Source organism: Panicum virgatum, chromosome 5K, assembly GCF_016808335.1.
Source record: "Panicum virgatum strain AP13 chromosome 5K, P.virgatum_v5, whole genome shotgun sequence".
In the NCBI taxonomy this organism is placed as follows: domain Eukaryota; kingdom Viridiplantae; phylum Streptophyta; class Magnoliopsida; order Poales; family Poaceae; genus Panicum; species Panicum virgatum.
In genome coordinates this window covers 39,594,670-39,610,753 of record NC_053140.1, presented here as the reverse complement: position 1 = coordinate 39,610,753, position 16,084 = coordinate 39,594,670, and the positions used below count along the sequence as shown (strand labels likewise).

The 16,084-nt window shown below is 42.5% G+C and overlaps 3 protein-coding genes and 1 long non-coding RNA gene across 5 annotated transcripts; 3 read left to right on the top strand and 1 right to left on the bottom strand.

Moving 5' to 3' along the window:
• Nucleotides 1–269: 269 nt before the first annotated feature.
• LOC120707443 (MYB-like transcription factor ETC3) lies at nucleotides 270–1,813 on the top strand. 2 transcript variants are annotated; one of them, XM_039992349.1, is made up of 4 exons: nucleotides 270–575; nucleotides 1,176–1,226; nucleotides 1,308–1,395; nucleotides 1,488–1,813. In XM_039992349.1, the coding sequence occupies exons 1-4, from the start codon at nucleotides 509–511 to the stop codon at nucleotides 1,570–1,572; spliced, it is 291 nt and encodes a 96-aa protein (XP_039848283.1). In that variant the 5' UTR covers nucleotides 270–508; the 3' UTR covers nucleotides 1,573–1,813. The 2 variants fall into 2 exon arrangements, with proteins under 2 accessions (XP_039848283.1, XP_039848284.1); XM_039992350.1 differs by lacking the exon at nucleotides 1,176–1,226 and having other exon boundaries at nucleotides 303–575.
• On the bottom strand, nucleotides 1,802–5,974 carry LOC120707441 (chitinase domain-containing protein 1-like). The gene is made up of 8 exons (XM_039992347.1): nucleotides 5,635–5,974; nucleotides 5,421–5,494; nucleotides 4,984–5,064; nucleotides 4,822–4,903; nucleotides 4,372–4,469; nucleotides 4,205–4,292; nucleotides 3,117–3,471; nucleotides 1,802–2,347 (listed from the first exon to the last, which is right to left on the bottom strand). Exons 1-8 carry the CDS (start codon nucleotides 5,902–5,904, stop codon nucleotides 2,097–2,099), a joined length of 1,299 nt encoding a protein of 432 aa, XP_039848281.1. The 5' UTR covers nucleotides 5,905–5,974; the 3' UTR covers nucleotides 1,802–2,096.
• On the top strand, nucleotides 2,347–3,628 carry LOC120707444. The gene is made up of 2 exons (XR_005689005.1): nucleotides 2,347–2,989; nucleotides 3,088–3,628. It is a non-coding gene; the product is annotated as an uncharacterized LOC120707444 (long non-coding RNA).
• A 76-nt stretch (nucleotides 5,975–6,050) lies between the features above and the next one.
• LOC120707440 (polypyrimidine tract-binding protein homolog 1-like) lies at nucleotides 6,051–11,194 on the top strand. The gene is made up of 11 exons (XM_039992346.1): nucleotides 6,051–6,188; nucleotides 6,288–6,495; nucleotides 7,137–7,346; nucleotides 8,856–8,918; nucleotides 9,037–9,110; nucleotides 9,187–9,282; nucleotides 9,484–9,541; nucleotides 9,634–9,723; nucleotides 9,803–9,881; nucleotides 9,964–10,076; nucleotides 10,245–11,194. Exons 2-11 carry the CDS (start codon nucleotides 6,313–6,315, stop codon nucleotides 10,953–10,955), a joined length of 1,677 nt encoding a protein of 558 aa, XP_039848280.1. The 5' UTR covers nucleotides 6,051–6,188; nucleotides 6,288–6,312; the 3' UTR covers nucleotides 10,956–11,194.
• The last annotated feature ends 4,890 nt before the right edge of the window (nucleotides 11,195–16,084 follow it).

The window sequence follows — 16,084 nt, the reverse complement described above, 5'->3', positions numbered from 1 at the left end:
CACGCGGTCAAAGGCCTCATTAGATTTTTCAGGGTTTCTAGCGCAGGGGTTCTGGAGTTAGTTTTGTAAAATGACTTTGTTTAACACCGTAATTAGCGGTCAAATTTTACTAGTACTCCCTAGCGCGGGGAACCAATCAGGGCCACTATGCGATATGGTATCAGTCGTAATCAGCACAGCTAGATCAGACATGCAACCAAGGGCGGAGCTACATTCATTCTAGGGGTGCCCGGACACCCACGTCGAAATGAAAACTCAATGTTGATCATCAAATTTTTACCTTATAAATTAGAGAGCTAGCAACAGAACCATGGACATGGCACCCCCCTCGATTCAGCTCTAGCTTCGCCCCTGCATGCAACTACCAACTCCATCTCTTTAAAAGACTGAGCTTTGCTCATAAGTTTATGTTTATCCTGGCCAAGGATTCACAGATACAGAGGCCATTATAGGGGTTGAAGCCAGCTCAAAATAGCCTCACCGTTCCAGGTGACAACTGGCTCCTCTAATGGATAGCAGCAGAAGCAGCAGCCGGGACAAGAAGTCCAAAGATAACGATCGTCATGAAGCAAAAGGTTCACCATTGTTGCTTCCCTTACCTGGTTTTGCTTTACCTTTGCTCTCTGCCTCTTCTAAAGTCTGAATTGCATTTTATTGCTGTCATTATGTTTAACAAAATGGCTTACATGATTTAGGCCTCGTTTAGATACTTAAACTTTTGTGTGTAAAGTACTATAACACTTTCGTTTGTATTTGATAATTATTATCCCGTCATAGGTTAATTAGGCTCAAAAAATTTGTCTCGCAAATTATAGACAAACTGTGTAATTAGTTATTTTGTTTAGCTACATTTAATACTTTCTGCATGCGTTGAAACATTCGATGTGATGAGAAATCTTGTAAAGTTTTGGAATTTTGAAGGCAACTAAACAGGGCCTTAGCTATTTTAGGAGATCTTTCACCAAGATATCCTAAAGCTTCATGCTTTATTTCCACGTAAAAGAAAAAAACAGAAATTAGAAGGTGCACAGTAACCACTATAACTGCAAAAATTTGAGATGACAAACAGAAGAATAGGCTAATTTACTATCAGACCAACCTAGTGAAGATGACAAACAGGAGAATAGGCTAATTTACTATCAGACCAATCCTAAAGCTTCATGCTTTATTTCCAGCACATGAAAAAATCGCTCCACATTCCATTGGCGACAATAGGATTGGTGGCGGTAATATATTTCCACATTGCTTGATACTACATTCTTTTGCTTACTTTCATGGTCAATTATATCCTTACATAATCATTGCAGAAGCTAATAGCACTGCACAGAATTTTGTTGACTTCACAGAAGCAGAGGAAGATCTTGTTTCCAGAATGCACAGGCTTGTGGGGAACAGGTACCGTATATAAATGTGTGTTACAAGGGAAAATAAAATATAATGTCCCTCATTCCCCATAGTAGTGTTACTCATACCATGAAATTTTGTAGATGGGAGCTTATAGCAGGAAGAATTCCAGGAAGGACAGCAGAAGAAGTAGAGATGTTTTGGTCCAAAAAACACCAGGAAAAATGAAAACGGGGCCATTACTTTATATTGATCTATAAACTATGTATTAATATCACTTGAAAATGTGCTTATAAATAATGTTAACCATGCAAAGATGAAAAAAGCCATATAGTATTATGAGCTCACTCGAGGAGCGATGTGGATTGGCACTTCCAAGTTAAGTTAGCAGTGTTATCTGTGTTCATTTTGTAATTGCATCTTGTTATAACATGATGTCAATTTTACAATAGCAAAGTATTAAAAAACACCAGAAAATGCGCATTATGTGTACAGTATAATATGCTACAGATAAAGAGATGAGTACAGCTGGCTCTTAACTTCATTTGTGTGTACTCAAGGAGGAGAATACTTCAACACAGCAATTTCTCATGGAGGATGTGAACTATTATCAGATGATAATATCAATGCTGAAAAGAACGCCCAAAGTGCATTTAATACCAAAAGGCCATACGGATGAGGTTCTCAAATACTTCACAGCAGTAGTTTAACTGACACACCTCCAAAAATAACAAAGGCATGTTGAGGCATTCCTATAGAACATCAAAAAAGAAGTCCAAACCTTGTCCAATCTCCCAAATTGAAAGACCTGTTCCCCAATTTCGCGCTTCATCCAAACGTACAGAAAGAGACATCAGTGTTGGGAAAAATACAGCATGCCTCACACCTTCATGCGAATAGATGAAAAAGTGCTCTAAACTTTTCTCATCCCACTGCAAAGATGGCTTGTACTTCTCGAGCAAATGAACAAAATCTCTCCCAGTGATAGCACCACCACCGCTGCCTGCACGCAAACATAAATAAGACGTTCTTCAGTCCCCTCCTGGAAACTAAAATATAAAGAAGGTGAGCTCAAAAAATAAAGTTGACCAGTCAACCATCCACAAAAGTACCCAACTATAGCAGAATGCTGGATGCCAGTTTGCACGAGTTAGCGGAACAAGGGCTAAATTAGGTTAGGTTACAGGTTATTGATTAATTTGGGGTGTGGGATGTTTTTTTGCCAAACCCTCTAACTTGTGGCATGGCTTTTGAAAATTTTCCGATTAAAAGGCACAAACTGCAGAAGATTGAGGATGTGTGGGCACTATGCCAAACAGTCGGTCACCTATCGTTTAGCAATTTATTTGAACTAAACAGCCATTTAAATGGATTAAACGGCTGATTAAACGGATACAGCTAGCCACTGTGTAGCATTTACATGGCGTGTAAACAGGCTAAATGGTCGTGTAGGCGAACAGTGACTACAGGACAAATGAAAAAAAAATTCTTTTCTGAGAGATCATAGAATCATTGTCAATAAGAAACAAATCTTCTCAAATGCAGGCCGAAGATAAACTTCAAGCAAGCATGATGCCATGTGGCACATGCTACCAATGGTACGTCACCATGATTGTATTGAAATTCACCATGTACAATATCATGTGTAAGTTTAGTGAAAATTCGACAAGCATACAGAAGAAACACGGGTGGACTTTTGTTGCCCATGACTGCACAAAAGTTTTTTTTTTATCATGTCAACAGCAAAGAGGAGAAAGATGAGTTATATGTACCTCTAGACAGTAGAAAATCATTCCCGTAAAAATTGATGCCAAGGAATATCATCCGAGAATGGTTACCAGAAGGCGAAGAACCTTTGGCTGAAAGGAGTGTTGTTAAAGAATGCTGTACCCACTTGAGAGGTGCACTGGGACCAGGATTTTGAGGCCCTGAGAAGTCATATGTCATAAGAGAAAAACCATCTAATGAGTCAGCCAATTGCAGGAGATCTTCTGGTCCAAAGTCCTGATTACTGAGCTCTTTCATTCTTGGAGCTGGGATAACATAAATTAGTTCCAAATGGCGGTTACTTGATTTAGAGCTGATTGAATGCAAAGCCTCCCCCAGCTGCTTAACAAATTGAAGTGCCTGTAGAAATAGCTCAATGTGATCATAAGGTATAACCATATAACTACCTGAAAAGGCTAGTTGTATAAACCTCATATGAGGCGGCATATGTAACTCCTAGCCATTCTTAATTAAGCTGACAATAGTGGTAAAAAAACTGGTGATGTTTCAACTTGAATGCTCTGAGCCTCTCAATAACCTTTACCTATTATTGGTCACCATCAGTTTGTGATACTCAGCTGTCAATGCACTGTTCTATCAAACTCGCAATGATCATAACATTAAAATGCAATAAAAACCATTATCACTTGTGTGGTTAGAAAAAATTAGTTTGCTTGCTAAAAGTGCTGCAGACAAGGTTATGTTTTAGTCATTCTAACATTGCTTTTTCAACATGTCAAACACAGCCTTCTACTAATAAAAATTTTAAAGTATGATGTTTGTTCAGATCTGTCAAGGACATCTAAACAAAGTTGATATGTTTCAATTTTCCTGTATTAGTTTCGAGCTAAAAGGTTGTTGGGCATGGATCCAAGAATCTAACAACCACCTGTCAAATATTGCCCTTTGTGAGAGAGGCTATTGGTGCAAATAGACTGCTAATTCAAAAAGGTAATACAATGATGAAAATAATAAAATCATACATATGATAAGACTCCATAAGTTCACGGGATGCCACATCTGGTAGCCTAGACATGATTGCACAAAATCATTTGTTAGAATAATGTTTGCTGCATAAAGATAAGTGAAGTACCATGTAACGTAGCTCTGGATCATCCAGCACACCATAAACAGCCCATCTTGACCAGGATTCTAGCACAATACCGTCATAGCCCTTATCCCTATTAACTGACAGACAGATGTCAAAATGGCTAGCACAAGCATAATTATATCTGATAAATAAATGGCAAATGAATTTACCTGCATTCACTCACTATTAGATCAATAGCTTTTGCTTTTTGCATCTTTTCCAATAGTATAACAGCAGGAAATGCTTCTAAGACAACTCTTGGTACTACCTGGAAAACACGGAGGGATACGAAAACTCTTACAGCAAAAAGTAACCATTTCCCCTAGTGTATGTATATGCAGTCAGTATAGCAAAAACGTCACTAGCCTATCATTTTCACCATCAGCTGAGCTAATCTGGCTCGAGTAGCACTTTCTGGTTTCATTTATATTTTTCATTCTATCAGCAACAATTCACAACTTTTCTGGGATTTTCTTGAGACAGCCTGGAGAATAAATTAGAAATCAAATCGCACCATAGACAATGCGAACTTGACCAACAGTCCAACACAGGACATAATAACATACTAAAGCCTATATAAAGAAACAGAGGAGGAAGTCAAGTACAAGTAGATGTTTTACCAGGGACCCATTGCCTTGAAGTTCAGAGACCCATGTGGCATCAAAATTATGCTCTCCTTCTAGAACTAACATGTTCCTATCACTGAAGAAAGTATGCATTAGGCAAACAGCTTGATGAAACAGGATACATGGAAACTACATTTTTGGAACAACTCCACGGACCTCTTCAAATCATACCACACTGGTGATATGTGAGTAAGCTTTGCACTGAACAATTTTGCCATGTCATAACCTTTGGAGTTCCTGCGCCACAAGCTCCCACATTAATGGAACAAGCATGGCAGCTAATGGCACAATATGCAAATGCAAGATCAATGTTGATGAAAAATCAAATTTAGGTAATCCTAGCATATATTTTCTCAGGCCAATTGGTATCTGTGACAACAAAAAGGAACACGTCTGAAAGCCAATTATCCATCCAAGGGACAATCTACATTTGTTAATAGCCTATATGAAATCCAATCTACCGCTAAACCATTTTGACGTAAGCTGAGTTATACAAGGAACGCAGATGCCATATTTGGATAGTGCAACAGTACATGTATCCACTAATGAAAGCAAATTCAACAAGCATGCACAGAATCGCAGAAATGGCGCACCAGGGTGTCACGTAGGCGAGGACAGGGTTCGGGAACTGGCGCTGCGACCGCTTCTCGGAAACCCTTGTGTGCTCCTGCATACAGAAGACCAGCACCACGCGATCCAGGATAGATAGAGAAGAAAACCACCAACGCGTCAGTGGCGACTAGCACTCTAGTAAGGAAGACTAGAAAGGCCGGATCGAGGCATCGAGCAACACAAGGAGCTGCTTACAGCGAGGATCTCGCGTGAGGAGATGTCGCGCTTGACGAGGCCGCGCTCGTAGACGGAGCGGGCGGTGGTCTGCAGCGTCTGGGGGTGGGGAGGGGACCGAGAGAGGCGGCCGGAGAAGCCAAGCACGGTGAGCACGAGAACCAGAACGACGGCAGGGGCAAGGAGGGTGATACGGATGCCTGAGGCGGAGGGTGGTGGTGCCCTTGCATCGGAGGGCGGCGGCGGCGACGGGTCGCGGGGTCTCCGGCGATCTCGCCTCCGCGGCGGCATTTCTCCGGCGGTGGGGTGAGCTTGACCGACGAGGAAGTGATTCAAGCTGGGCCCGCCTTCTGGCTTCCTGGCGATTTGGGCTTCTTGACTACTCCTAACAGCGAAGCTGGACGGAGAAGCCCATTAACTTAAGTGGGCCTTTCCACGAGGCCTACACGGAACCCTAGGCGGCTTTAAGCCCTAGACGATTGATCCCACCCGATACGTTCCCGAATCCAACCCGTCTTCCTCCGCTCCGGTCTCTCGTCTCGCCGCCGCCGCCGCCGCCTCTCTCCACTCGCGAGGTGAGGACCCTTGGCAGGCTATTCACTCCATGCTTACTTTCCTTTTCGATCGGAAAGCTTCGTCCTGATGTGGATTACTTACCACTGCTAACGCTGTAGGTTTGGAGGATAAGATTCGGGAGGGATGGCTTCCGGTGGGCAGCCGCAGTTCCGGTACACGCAGCCGCCGTCGAAGGTGCTCCACCTGCGGAACCTGCCGTGGGACTGCACCCCGGAGGAGTTGGTCGAGCTTGGGACCCCCTTCGGCAAGGTCGTCAACACCAAATGCGGCGTCGGCGCCAACCGCAACCAGGCATTCATCGAATTCGTGAGTACCACCAACATTCCTTGCGGCCCATGTTAGTCAGCCCTACTCGTCTCGTCCAGTCTCCTGTCACCGTGGACACGGTAATAATTGTAAACTTAGATCCAGCCTTATTTTGGTTCACCTGCTCTCTTTTTTCTCTCTCGATCATAAGCAGTATGAAATGAAATGCAACAAAGAGGGTGTAATTTACAAGCATGCTTTAGCCGTCCATTTAGTTTCTTGGAGGAAAATCTCCAGTGCCCTGCCTATGTTGTTTTGAAATTAACAAGTTGGATGAGCAAGCTACATGCAGCCTCACCATCCATTCATCGCTAGAGCTGTTTTAGAGTCTTGCCATTGGAGTTCATCCAAATGATTTCTGGCTCCGGAATTAGTGATTTTTGTAGTTTTATGATGTGCAGTAAACATCAACAATGTTGACCATCCCCCCCCCCCTCTTAAGACATCGTGGCACAAAGAAAAATCCATCGTTATGTGTATGACTTTTTTTTGGTAGATAAGCAAAGTGCGATGGGAAGACTGCTTATCTGGTGAAACAATAATCAAGCTTTAAATTTCATATGATATGAGAATGATGGAAGTGTAGTAGACCAATGGAGAGGGACTGGATGTTATTTTAATTTTTTAATATTATTTTGCAGGCTGACCAAAATCAAGCGATTGCCATGATATCATATTATGCGTCGTCAGCAGAGCCAGCGCAGGTAAGAGGGAAAAATGTGTATCTTCAGTACTCCAATAGACAGGAGATTGTCAACACCAAGACTACTGGGGAAGGTTCAGGCAACGTTTTGCTTGTGGGGATGGAGGGTGTCGCGCCAGATTCTGTCAGCATCGATGTTCTACACATGGTAAGGATGTTAACAGTTGCATTGGGAATTATGTTATTTAGGTCAACTGATTTTGTCTGCAGGAATATTCTGATGTGCCAGGACTGTCTTAGTAACTTCTAGCGCATTCATTTGCATGATCTGAATGGATTAGCAAGCAGTTATCACGGAGTATCATGGCAGGCAGCATCTGGAACACATGTGTGTGTTTGTTTCCTCTCCTTTACTCATCGCTGCCCCACTCCTCCTCCCCCTCCCCTTCGCTTTCCCCTCCTCTCCCATCTCCACCCTTCCCATCCCATACCCTCCCTCCCTTCCCCCTTTCGCCTAAGTACCCCTCTTAGGATGAATCATGTCTACCTTCATTAATGCCCTGTTCTTAGTTCATTGTGGTTGGCTGTGTTCTAGTCAGTGACTAAAGATTGATGTATGAATTTTGATCAATGGTGATCGTTCCATATCAATAGCTGGCATAATTATATGATTGTCAGTTCTCTACCCTGGATTGCTGGAGCTTTTTTTTTTGGCTCATATGATACTTATCTTATGGTGTATCCAGTTTACCCGGACACTACTTGTACTACTTGACTAGAAATGCATCTCCTGAAATTGGTCAGGGACATTATGAAGATTCTGGTTTTTGTAGGTTTATTTTATACATATAAACTATAGTCAGAACCACATTATTTTTCACAAAGCTGGAGCTTGATGGGCACAAATATGCCATTCTTTTGTCATGTCTAATTACACTGACCTATTGAAAGAACCAGGTATAAATCATCTTGTAAATCGGAGTTTCACTTGCTTATTATAGATCTGCAAGCTGCAGTTGATCTAAAATGTTACTTTGCAATCTTTTATATGTTGATTAGAAAATTATTTTATAATACATTAGAAGAATTATCTTTTCTTCATGCTCTGTAGTTTTAATTGATTGAGACACTTGTCTTAATACGCTGTCAAGACGAGCTTCAAGGTGAAAGATATACATCCGCTGTTAATGAATGTTTGAACAGTTTTGTGAGCTGACTCGCTTGCCCTTGCAAATATTGTAGATAAAATTTGGATTTTCCTGGGTAAAAGCTTAATGTATAGATTTGGTTCCCTTTGAGCTTAGCACATGAATGCATTCTTGCTCTGCTTCTTTATTCGACTATCTTTTCAAAGTGTAGAGTACTTATTGATTCTGTAACTTAGTAACAGCTTTGGCAGTCATGAAACCTAAGATAGATGAAAATTCATTTGTGTTGTCTTTACTAGCAGGTTAAAAATTTTCTACCTTGTACAGTTATCTGCTAGCTATTACCCTTGATCCATGTTGTTGATTTTTTTTAAAAAAATCTATCTTTTAGGCTTACGCTTCTCTGTAAATTTATTTAAAAATATACTGCACCTGGCATTGAGATATCAGTCCGCCTTTGTTTGGCGCTTGTCATATAAGCTCATTTTACTTTCCAGTTATATTGCATGCATTTGATTTTACTATACCATTTTACCTGTGGTCATAACAACTGAAGTTTTGTGTGCCAGGTATTTTCTGCTTTTGGATTTGTTCACAAGATTGCTACCTTTGAGAAGGCATCTGGTTATCAGGTGATGGTTTTACTTTTACTCGTTTTTTCTGTCATACTTTGTTGGTATCTTCTCTTTTTTTTTTTGGATCAGGCTGAACTGATTTTGTCTATGTCATGTTTGTTTATCTTGCTTGTAGGCGTTAATTCAGTTTTCTGATGCTGAAACCGCAACATCCGCAAAAGCTGCACTGGATGGTAGATGTATTCCTAGGTATTTCTCTCAACTATAATTTTCTGCTGTGTTACTTTTCAAGTCTAATGCATAATGACTTGTTCTTGTACTTCAGCTATTTGCTACCAGAACCGGATGGGGCCTGCACTTTGAGAATAAGCTATTCAGCACACAGTGTTCTCAATGTCAAGTATCAGAGCCACCGGAGTAGGTAAGAGCTGCTCGGTTGACAAGATGGACCATTTTTGCTATACTTCCTGGTTGATGGATGGATTCATTGGTTTTACCTGTAAAATTATTTCATTTTGTGTGGAAATTTTTTCCCCTTTCAAATAGTTCCTCAATTTGGTTGTTTTGTAGTATTCTAGCAATCACGCAACTGCTGATTATCCTTCTTTGCTGTTTCCTCTAGGGACTTTACTAACCCTTACCTTCCTTTTCTGGATTCTGCTAAAGATGGATCTGGAGCGGTAACACTTCTAACTTTTGAGCATGTATGATTTTATTTTTTGCTTATGCAAAATTGCTAATATAGTTGTTGTGTTCACATTGCTATTCCCAGGATGGGAAAAAGCAGGAACCAGAGAGCAATATACTTCTTGCATCCATTGAGAACATGCAGTATGTTGTTACAATAGACGTGCTTCATGAGGTAATCTGTTGAAGAAAAGAATGATGCTAAGTTAACATATGCAGTTTGCACTAACTTTTTGGTATCCTGTAATTGTCAGGTCTTTTCTGCTTTTGGATTTGTACAAAAGATAGCAATTTTTGAAAAGAATGGCTTTCAAGCATTGATCCAGTATCCAGGTAAGCACTAATTTGTTCCTACATGAAATTCAAGTACTCATGCATGACATGTCTTTCAAGTCCTTTATGCTTTTTCTGGTAGACATTCAAACCGCAGTTGCAGCAAAAGAAGCATTAGAAGGGCACAGCATCTATGAAGGCGGATACTGCAAGCTTCACCTTGCATTTTCACGACATACTGAGCTTAATGTTAAGGTAATTGTATTATTTTCTGACTATAATCAAATTTGTTGCGGGCAATGGTGCTTTGTCTTGCACTTTTGCTAGAAAATAGATACGAAATAAAATGTTTGAATGAACCCCAGGACTAAGGTGGTTTTTAAAAAAGCTCATTTATTGATTGTTTGCAACTCCTTTTTCCAGGTTAACAATGAACGAGGTAGAGATTATACAAAGGGGAACGTCACTCCAAGCAGTAATCAACCTTCCATTCTTGGTCCTCAGCCAGTACCAAGTGTTGGAGCCGCCATTGCACAGCCAAACAATAGTGTTCCTTCAGCGGCCACCAGTGCAGTAATGCCACCAGGGGTGCCCAGTCCAGCAATGCCTGGAGAACCATCAGTTACTCTACCTTCCCATCCTTCGAGTGAGCCGCACTTGCAAACTCCTGTTGCTCCCCTGGGTGGACCTCCACAGTACCCTAGCCAGGCAATCCTCCCAGGCCCCCCTCAGCAGTTCCCAGGTTATGGCTCCGCTCAAGCTCCAATGCTGCAGCCTTCAGGTCAGGGAAGTCAACAGATGTCCAACCATGTAAACTATCAGCTACCTCCTGGTTCTGCCCAGTTCATGCAGTATCTTGGCAATGGAAGCCATATGGTTCCAAACACACATGGCCCACAAGCAGTGGCGTTCCCTGGCCTCGGCGGGCAGCAGCTATCTCCAGGTGCCCAGATGATGCAAGCTCCAGGTTATGGAGGTCTGCCATTTTCACAAGGTCCACGGCAACCGATGGCGCAGTTTCCAATGTACAGCAACCAGCAGTTCCCTCCGGGTATGGAGCCCCAGATGATGCCCTTCTCTGAGCAGGGAGGTCGACAGCTTCCATTTGCTCCGCAGGGTCCCTATGGTCGTTAGCTACTCTGAAATATGTTAGATCATAGACGGATGTATGTCAATCCTTCTCTGTTGCCGTTCCCTATGAGGTGAAAATACTGTTGCTGTTCCCAGTTAGTAGGGTACTTGTTTGTTAATGGTCTGTAATATGGCGAAAACAAGTGTCCAATCTGGATTTGCCGTGGTAAATGTTTGTAATGGCCATTGTATTTTGTATCAATCGTTCTCATTGCAGAAATTCTAAGCATGTTCTTATTCTCTGGGACCTTTGTGTACCTCCTGCTACCCTTAATCAAGTAAGCATCTCTCCCCCTCGTTTATTGCATTGCTCTGCCTTAACCCAAAACATTCTTTACCTCTTGGCAAGTTCTTGCTAGTGCTCAATGGAGCAGACAGCAGAGGATCCTAGCCAGGCCCTGGACCTTAAACAAAATTTAGCAAACATGTTTAATTGATTATTATAGAAGATACACCATAGCTCTGAAATGAAACCGACGTTCAAGAAATCCAAAGAGTAATAGTACTGTTTTACTTGAACTTTACTGATCATTAGCTAGATTACATCAAACATTACTTAAAGATATCTTTAGCACGATTACATCAACCATAGCAGAGCAGCAGCTCAATTGCAAAACATTCAGACCACAAAGGGTGTTCCCAGCCTGTCTTGCGCTAAAAAGATACAAATATATCAGCCCTCTTGCAAACATTACTTGAAGAGTCTTGCTTTTGAACTAGTAGGTTCTCCTAGCTCTTCCAGTAAATCATGTTGTCTTTTGTCTTACTAGTTCCACACAGAGGAGCCAATCAGGATGCTCAATTCATCGCAACTTCATTTAGAAAGAAGTTTCACCTACGCGATTGCCAAAGAGATTACTCTAAGACTGGACGCAGCGCAGGACTCCAGAAGTCTGGCACCACATGAACTAGCCTTACGTCGGAAGGCAAAGCTCTGTTCACTGGGCCTTGCCTCGTTGCAGAGAACACTAGTCAGACAGCGTTCCAGGATCACATACCTTGCTGAGGTGATGCTAATACAAGATTCTTCCATTTGCAAGCATGCCACAGGAGTCGTAAGGGCCATATTTCAAAACTGAAAACTGATGAGACTGTTCTCTTTAGGGATGATGAGATGGCTGCTGCGGTTTTTCAGCACTTTGACAACATGTTGGGCACAAGGGGGATACAGCGAAATCACATCAATTTTGAGGAAATGGGTCTGCCTACAATTTGTGGATCCTTGCTGGACCACTGCTTCAGTGAGGAGGAAATTTGGCAAGCAATTAGTGAAATGCCAAACGACAAGGCCTTGGGCCGGATGGGTTCACGGGCCTTTTTTTCAAAACGGCGTGGCCGATAATTAAACATGATATCTTGCAAGCTTTCCAAGCCATTTGGGCACTTGATGGTCGGAGCTTCTACTTGGTAAATTAGGCGTACATGGTTCTACTTCGCAAGAAACAGGACGCATCCACCATTGGAGATTACAGGCCGATCAGTCTCATACATAGTTTTGCCAAGCTCCTGACCAAGGTACTTGCGCGTCGTCTTGCACCTCACATGAAGGAGCTGGTGAAACAAAATCAAAGCGCCTTCATTCAGACCAGGCTCATCCATGAAAATTATAAAGCAGTGCAACTTTCGGCCAAATTTTTGCACAGGAAAAAAATACCATCAGCTCTTATCAAGATTGACATTGCCAAAGCTTTCGACACTGTCAACTGGCGCTTTTTGCTACGGTTACTCCAGCACCTTGGTTTCTCGAGAAGATGGCTTGATTGGATCTCGCTGATTCTATCTTATGCAAGTACAAAAGTCATCTTGAATGGATCACCTGGGAGAAGAATTTGTCATGCTAGGGGGTTACGTCAAGGAGATCCACTATCTCCTTTGCTATTTGTACTGGTTATGGAAGGCCTCAATGCCCTTCTCAATTTGGCAGATAGAAAGGGGCTTCTACGACCGCTGCACCCTTTGATAAAGGAGAGAGCTTTCATGTATGCTGATGATGTTGTGATATTTCTTTCCCCGGTGCAACAAGATCTGATTCTAACAAGGGGAATCTTGGAGATATTTGCAGGCGCTTCGGGCCTCACAACAAACATGTCCAAATGTTTGATTTCGCCAATCCAATGCAATTTAGAGGCGACGGTAAAATTAATAGCAAACTTTCCTGGCAAGATTGACCCATTTCCAATTCACTATCTCGGTATTCCGCTTGGTTTAAGAAGGTTGAGCAAGGCCACTTTACAACCGTTGATTGATAAGGTCGTAAACAGATTACCATCTTGGAAGGCCGGCCTAATGAATCGTGCTGGAAGATCTGTTCTTATAAAGAGCACCCTATCTGCAATACCGACGCACACAGCTCTTGCTGTCAATCTTTCTCCATGGGCCATCAAATGCATTGATAATATCAGACGGGCATTTCTTTGGAAAGGATCTCAATCGGCCAAAGGTGGACATTGCCTTCTACCTTGGCCCAGAGTTTGCCGTCCTCCAGAACTGGGAGGGTTAGGGATCATGGACCTGCAGCACTTTGGATACGCACTACGCATGAGTTGGCTATGGTTCAAACGCACAGATGTCTCCCGCCCATGGACTCTGCTTCCGGATGTCAATGAGCCCATTGTAGATGCAATGTTTCAGGCCTCAATTTATGTTGAATTGGGCAATGGCAACACTGCTTTGTTCTGGTCTGATCGGTGGCTTAATGGGAAATCAATGACCGACATCGTCCCCTGTCTGTGTGCTGCAGTCGGCTCTAGAGTCAAAAAAATGAGAACGGTTGCCGAGGCCCTGCAAGATGATCATTGGATTGCGGACATTTCTGGTGCTCTCACTGTACAGGTTTTGCTTGACTATCTTCTTGTATGGGACATGACACGAGCAGTCCAACTGCAACCGGATCAACCGGACAAAGCCTGTTGGAAATGGACTTCCGACAAGGTATTCTCTACCTCGTCCGCCTATAAATCCTTTTTTATAGGGCAACAACCAGTTGAAGGAGCTACATTACTACGGAAGGCGCGGGCGCCGGCCAAATGCAAATTTTTCATTTGGCTTGTGTTGCATGATCGATGTTGGACTGCAGACCGGAGAAAAAGACATCGCCTACAAGATGACGATACCTGTACACTCTGCTCACAGTCACCAGAAACTATTGATCATATGCTATTGTGCTGCCCTTTCTCGCGTGAACTCTGGTTTCTCTTATTCCATAGAGTCGGCTAGTCCACCATCTCTCCATCAAGTCAGGATCAGTGGCTAGTCGTCTGGTGGATTAGAGCTAGGAAATGCATTCACAAAGGAAGACCGGCAGTGCTTCGACTCGGTAATCATCTTAGTATGCTGGATGTTATGGAAGGAGAGGAATGATAGAGTTTTTAATCGTAAGCTTAGGACTGTACAGGAGGTGTTACTCTGGGCGGTCGATGAGATTAGTGCTTGGTTCCAGGCAGGCTATAGTAAGCTTGAGCCGGTTCTCCGGGCTTTAGGTATATTACCGGGTTGCGAAACATCTAGCAATGTAATATTTTAGGGTGTGCCGGATTGCCGGGTTGGTTCCACTTCTCTGAAACCAACTCGATTATTGTAATTTTTTCTATTCTCCTCTTAATAAAAAAACGTGCTCGGTCACGGTCGCGAAAAAAAAACTCTGAATACAACCCCATACCATCTCGATATTTCTAGTGTTTCGACAGACAGAAGGATCTATGTATGTATACACACGAAGACAGAAAGGAATCCAAGTAACTAAGCATCAGCTATAGCCAAAGAGCATGGTTTTGTGGGTAAACAAAACGTGGAATGGGAAGCATCAGCTAAACAAAATAATGCTCCAGTTGTATCTCAGCATCGTCACAAATAAAAGGCTGCACTTTCACTGCAGTATCAAATACATCTACTTTCCCCATAGTACTAGCCGAGCCCGCTAACCGGGAAGGTCAGAAGGTACCAATTTTCCAGCGGATCAACGTAACGGCGAGGTATGATTTACTCCGCTTTGTACGTGCCCGTGCTGGAGTGTTGTTTTTAAGCTTTGGCCCTTTGGGTTTTGAATGCTCCGTGTCATTGATGGGTATTTTTTTTTTTTTGAAAGGAAATCGATGGTTGTCTCATCCATGTAAGAATCCTTCACCTTTATTTGTGGGTTCATTTACCTCTCCTCCAGTTTCAGTATGGATGTAATATCAGTTCCAAGTATGGGTCCATTCTACTTGCACGCTAAGTAAAACACGCATTCTCATCAATGTCAATGTCACTTAAGCTTTAGTCCTTATTAACGTAAAATGTTAACCCGAGGGTTGGAATACATTTGACATCCGGGCTGGAATGCAATGACGATGGCTTCTATCCGTTCAGTGGATTTAAGGTGTCCCTGCCCAGGGCGTTGTGTCATTAGGCCTGCTAATGGGTTGGGTTGAAATGAGTTTTATGGGGTGGGTTTTGAAATGGAGTGTGTTTGGATGATTTAAAATGGGTTGTATTAGTTAATGGGGTGGGTCGGGGCGGGTTCTATATAAATGCGGGTTGAGGCAGGTTGGGGTGGGTTGAAATGGATATTTTTTACAAAATAGTATAACTATATATAAATGTGGGTCCCACGTGAGAGCTGGACTCTGAAATTAAAACCACGTGTTTATATCAGAAAATTTTATCGAAATTGACTGAATTTTGTTGGAGATGACTCAGCACGACTGGCAGCTATTTTGTGCAAAGCAGTGTGGCTAGAACTACCTGTGGGCCCCACATGAAGAGCCGGACCCTGGAATTAAAACCTCGCGTTCACACTATAAAATTTTATTGAAATTGACTGAAATTTGTTGGAGATGACTCAGTACGACTGGCAGATACTCTGTGCAAAGCAGCATGGCTAGAACTACACGTGGGCTTCACATCAAGAGCCGGACCCTAGAATTAAAACACCGCGTTCACACTATAAAATTTTATCGAAATTGACTGAATTTTGTTGGAGATGACTCAGTACGACTGGCAGCTATTTTGTGCAAAGCAGCGTGGCTAGAACTACCTGTGGGCCCCACATGAAGAGCCGGACCCTGGAATTAAAACCTCGCGTTCACACTATAAAATTTTATCGAAATTGACTGAAATTTTTAGAGATGAGTCAATATGACTGACAGATACTC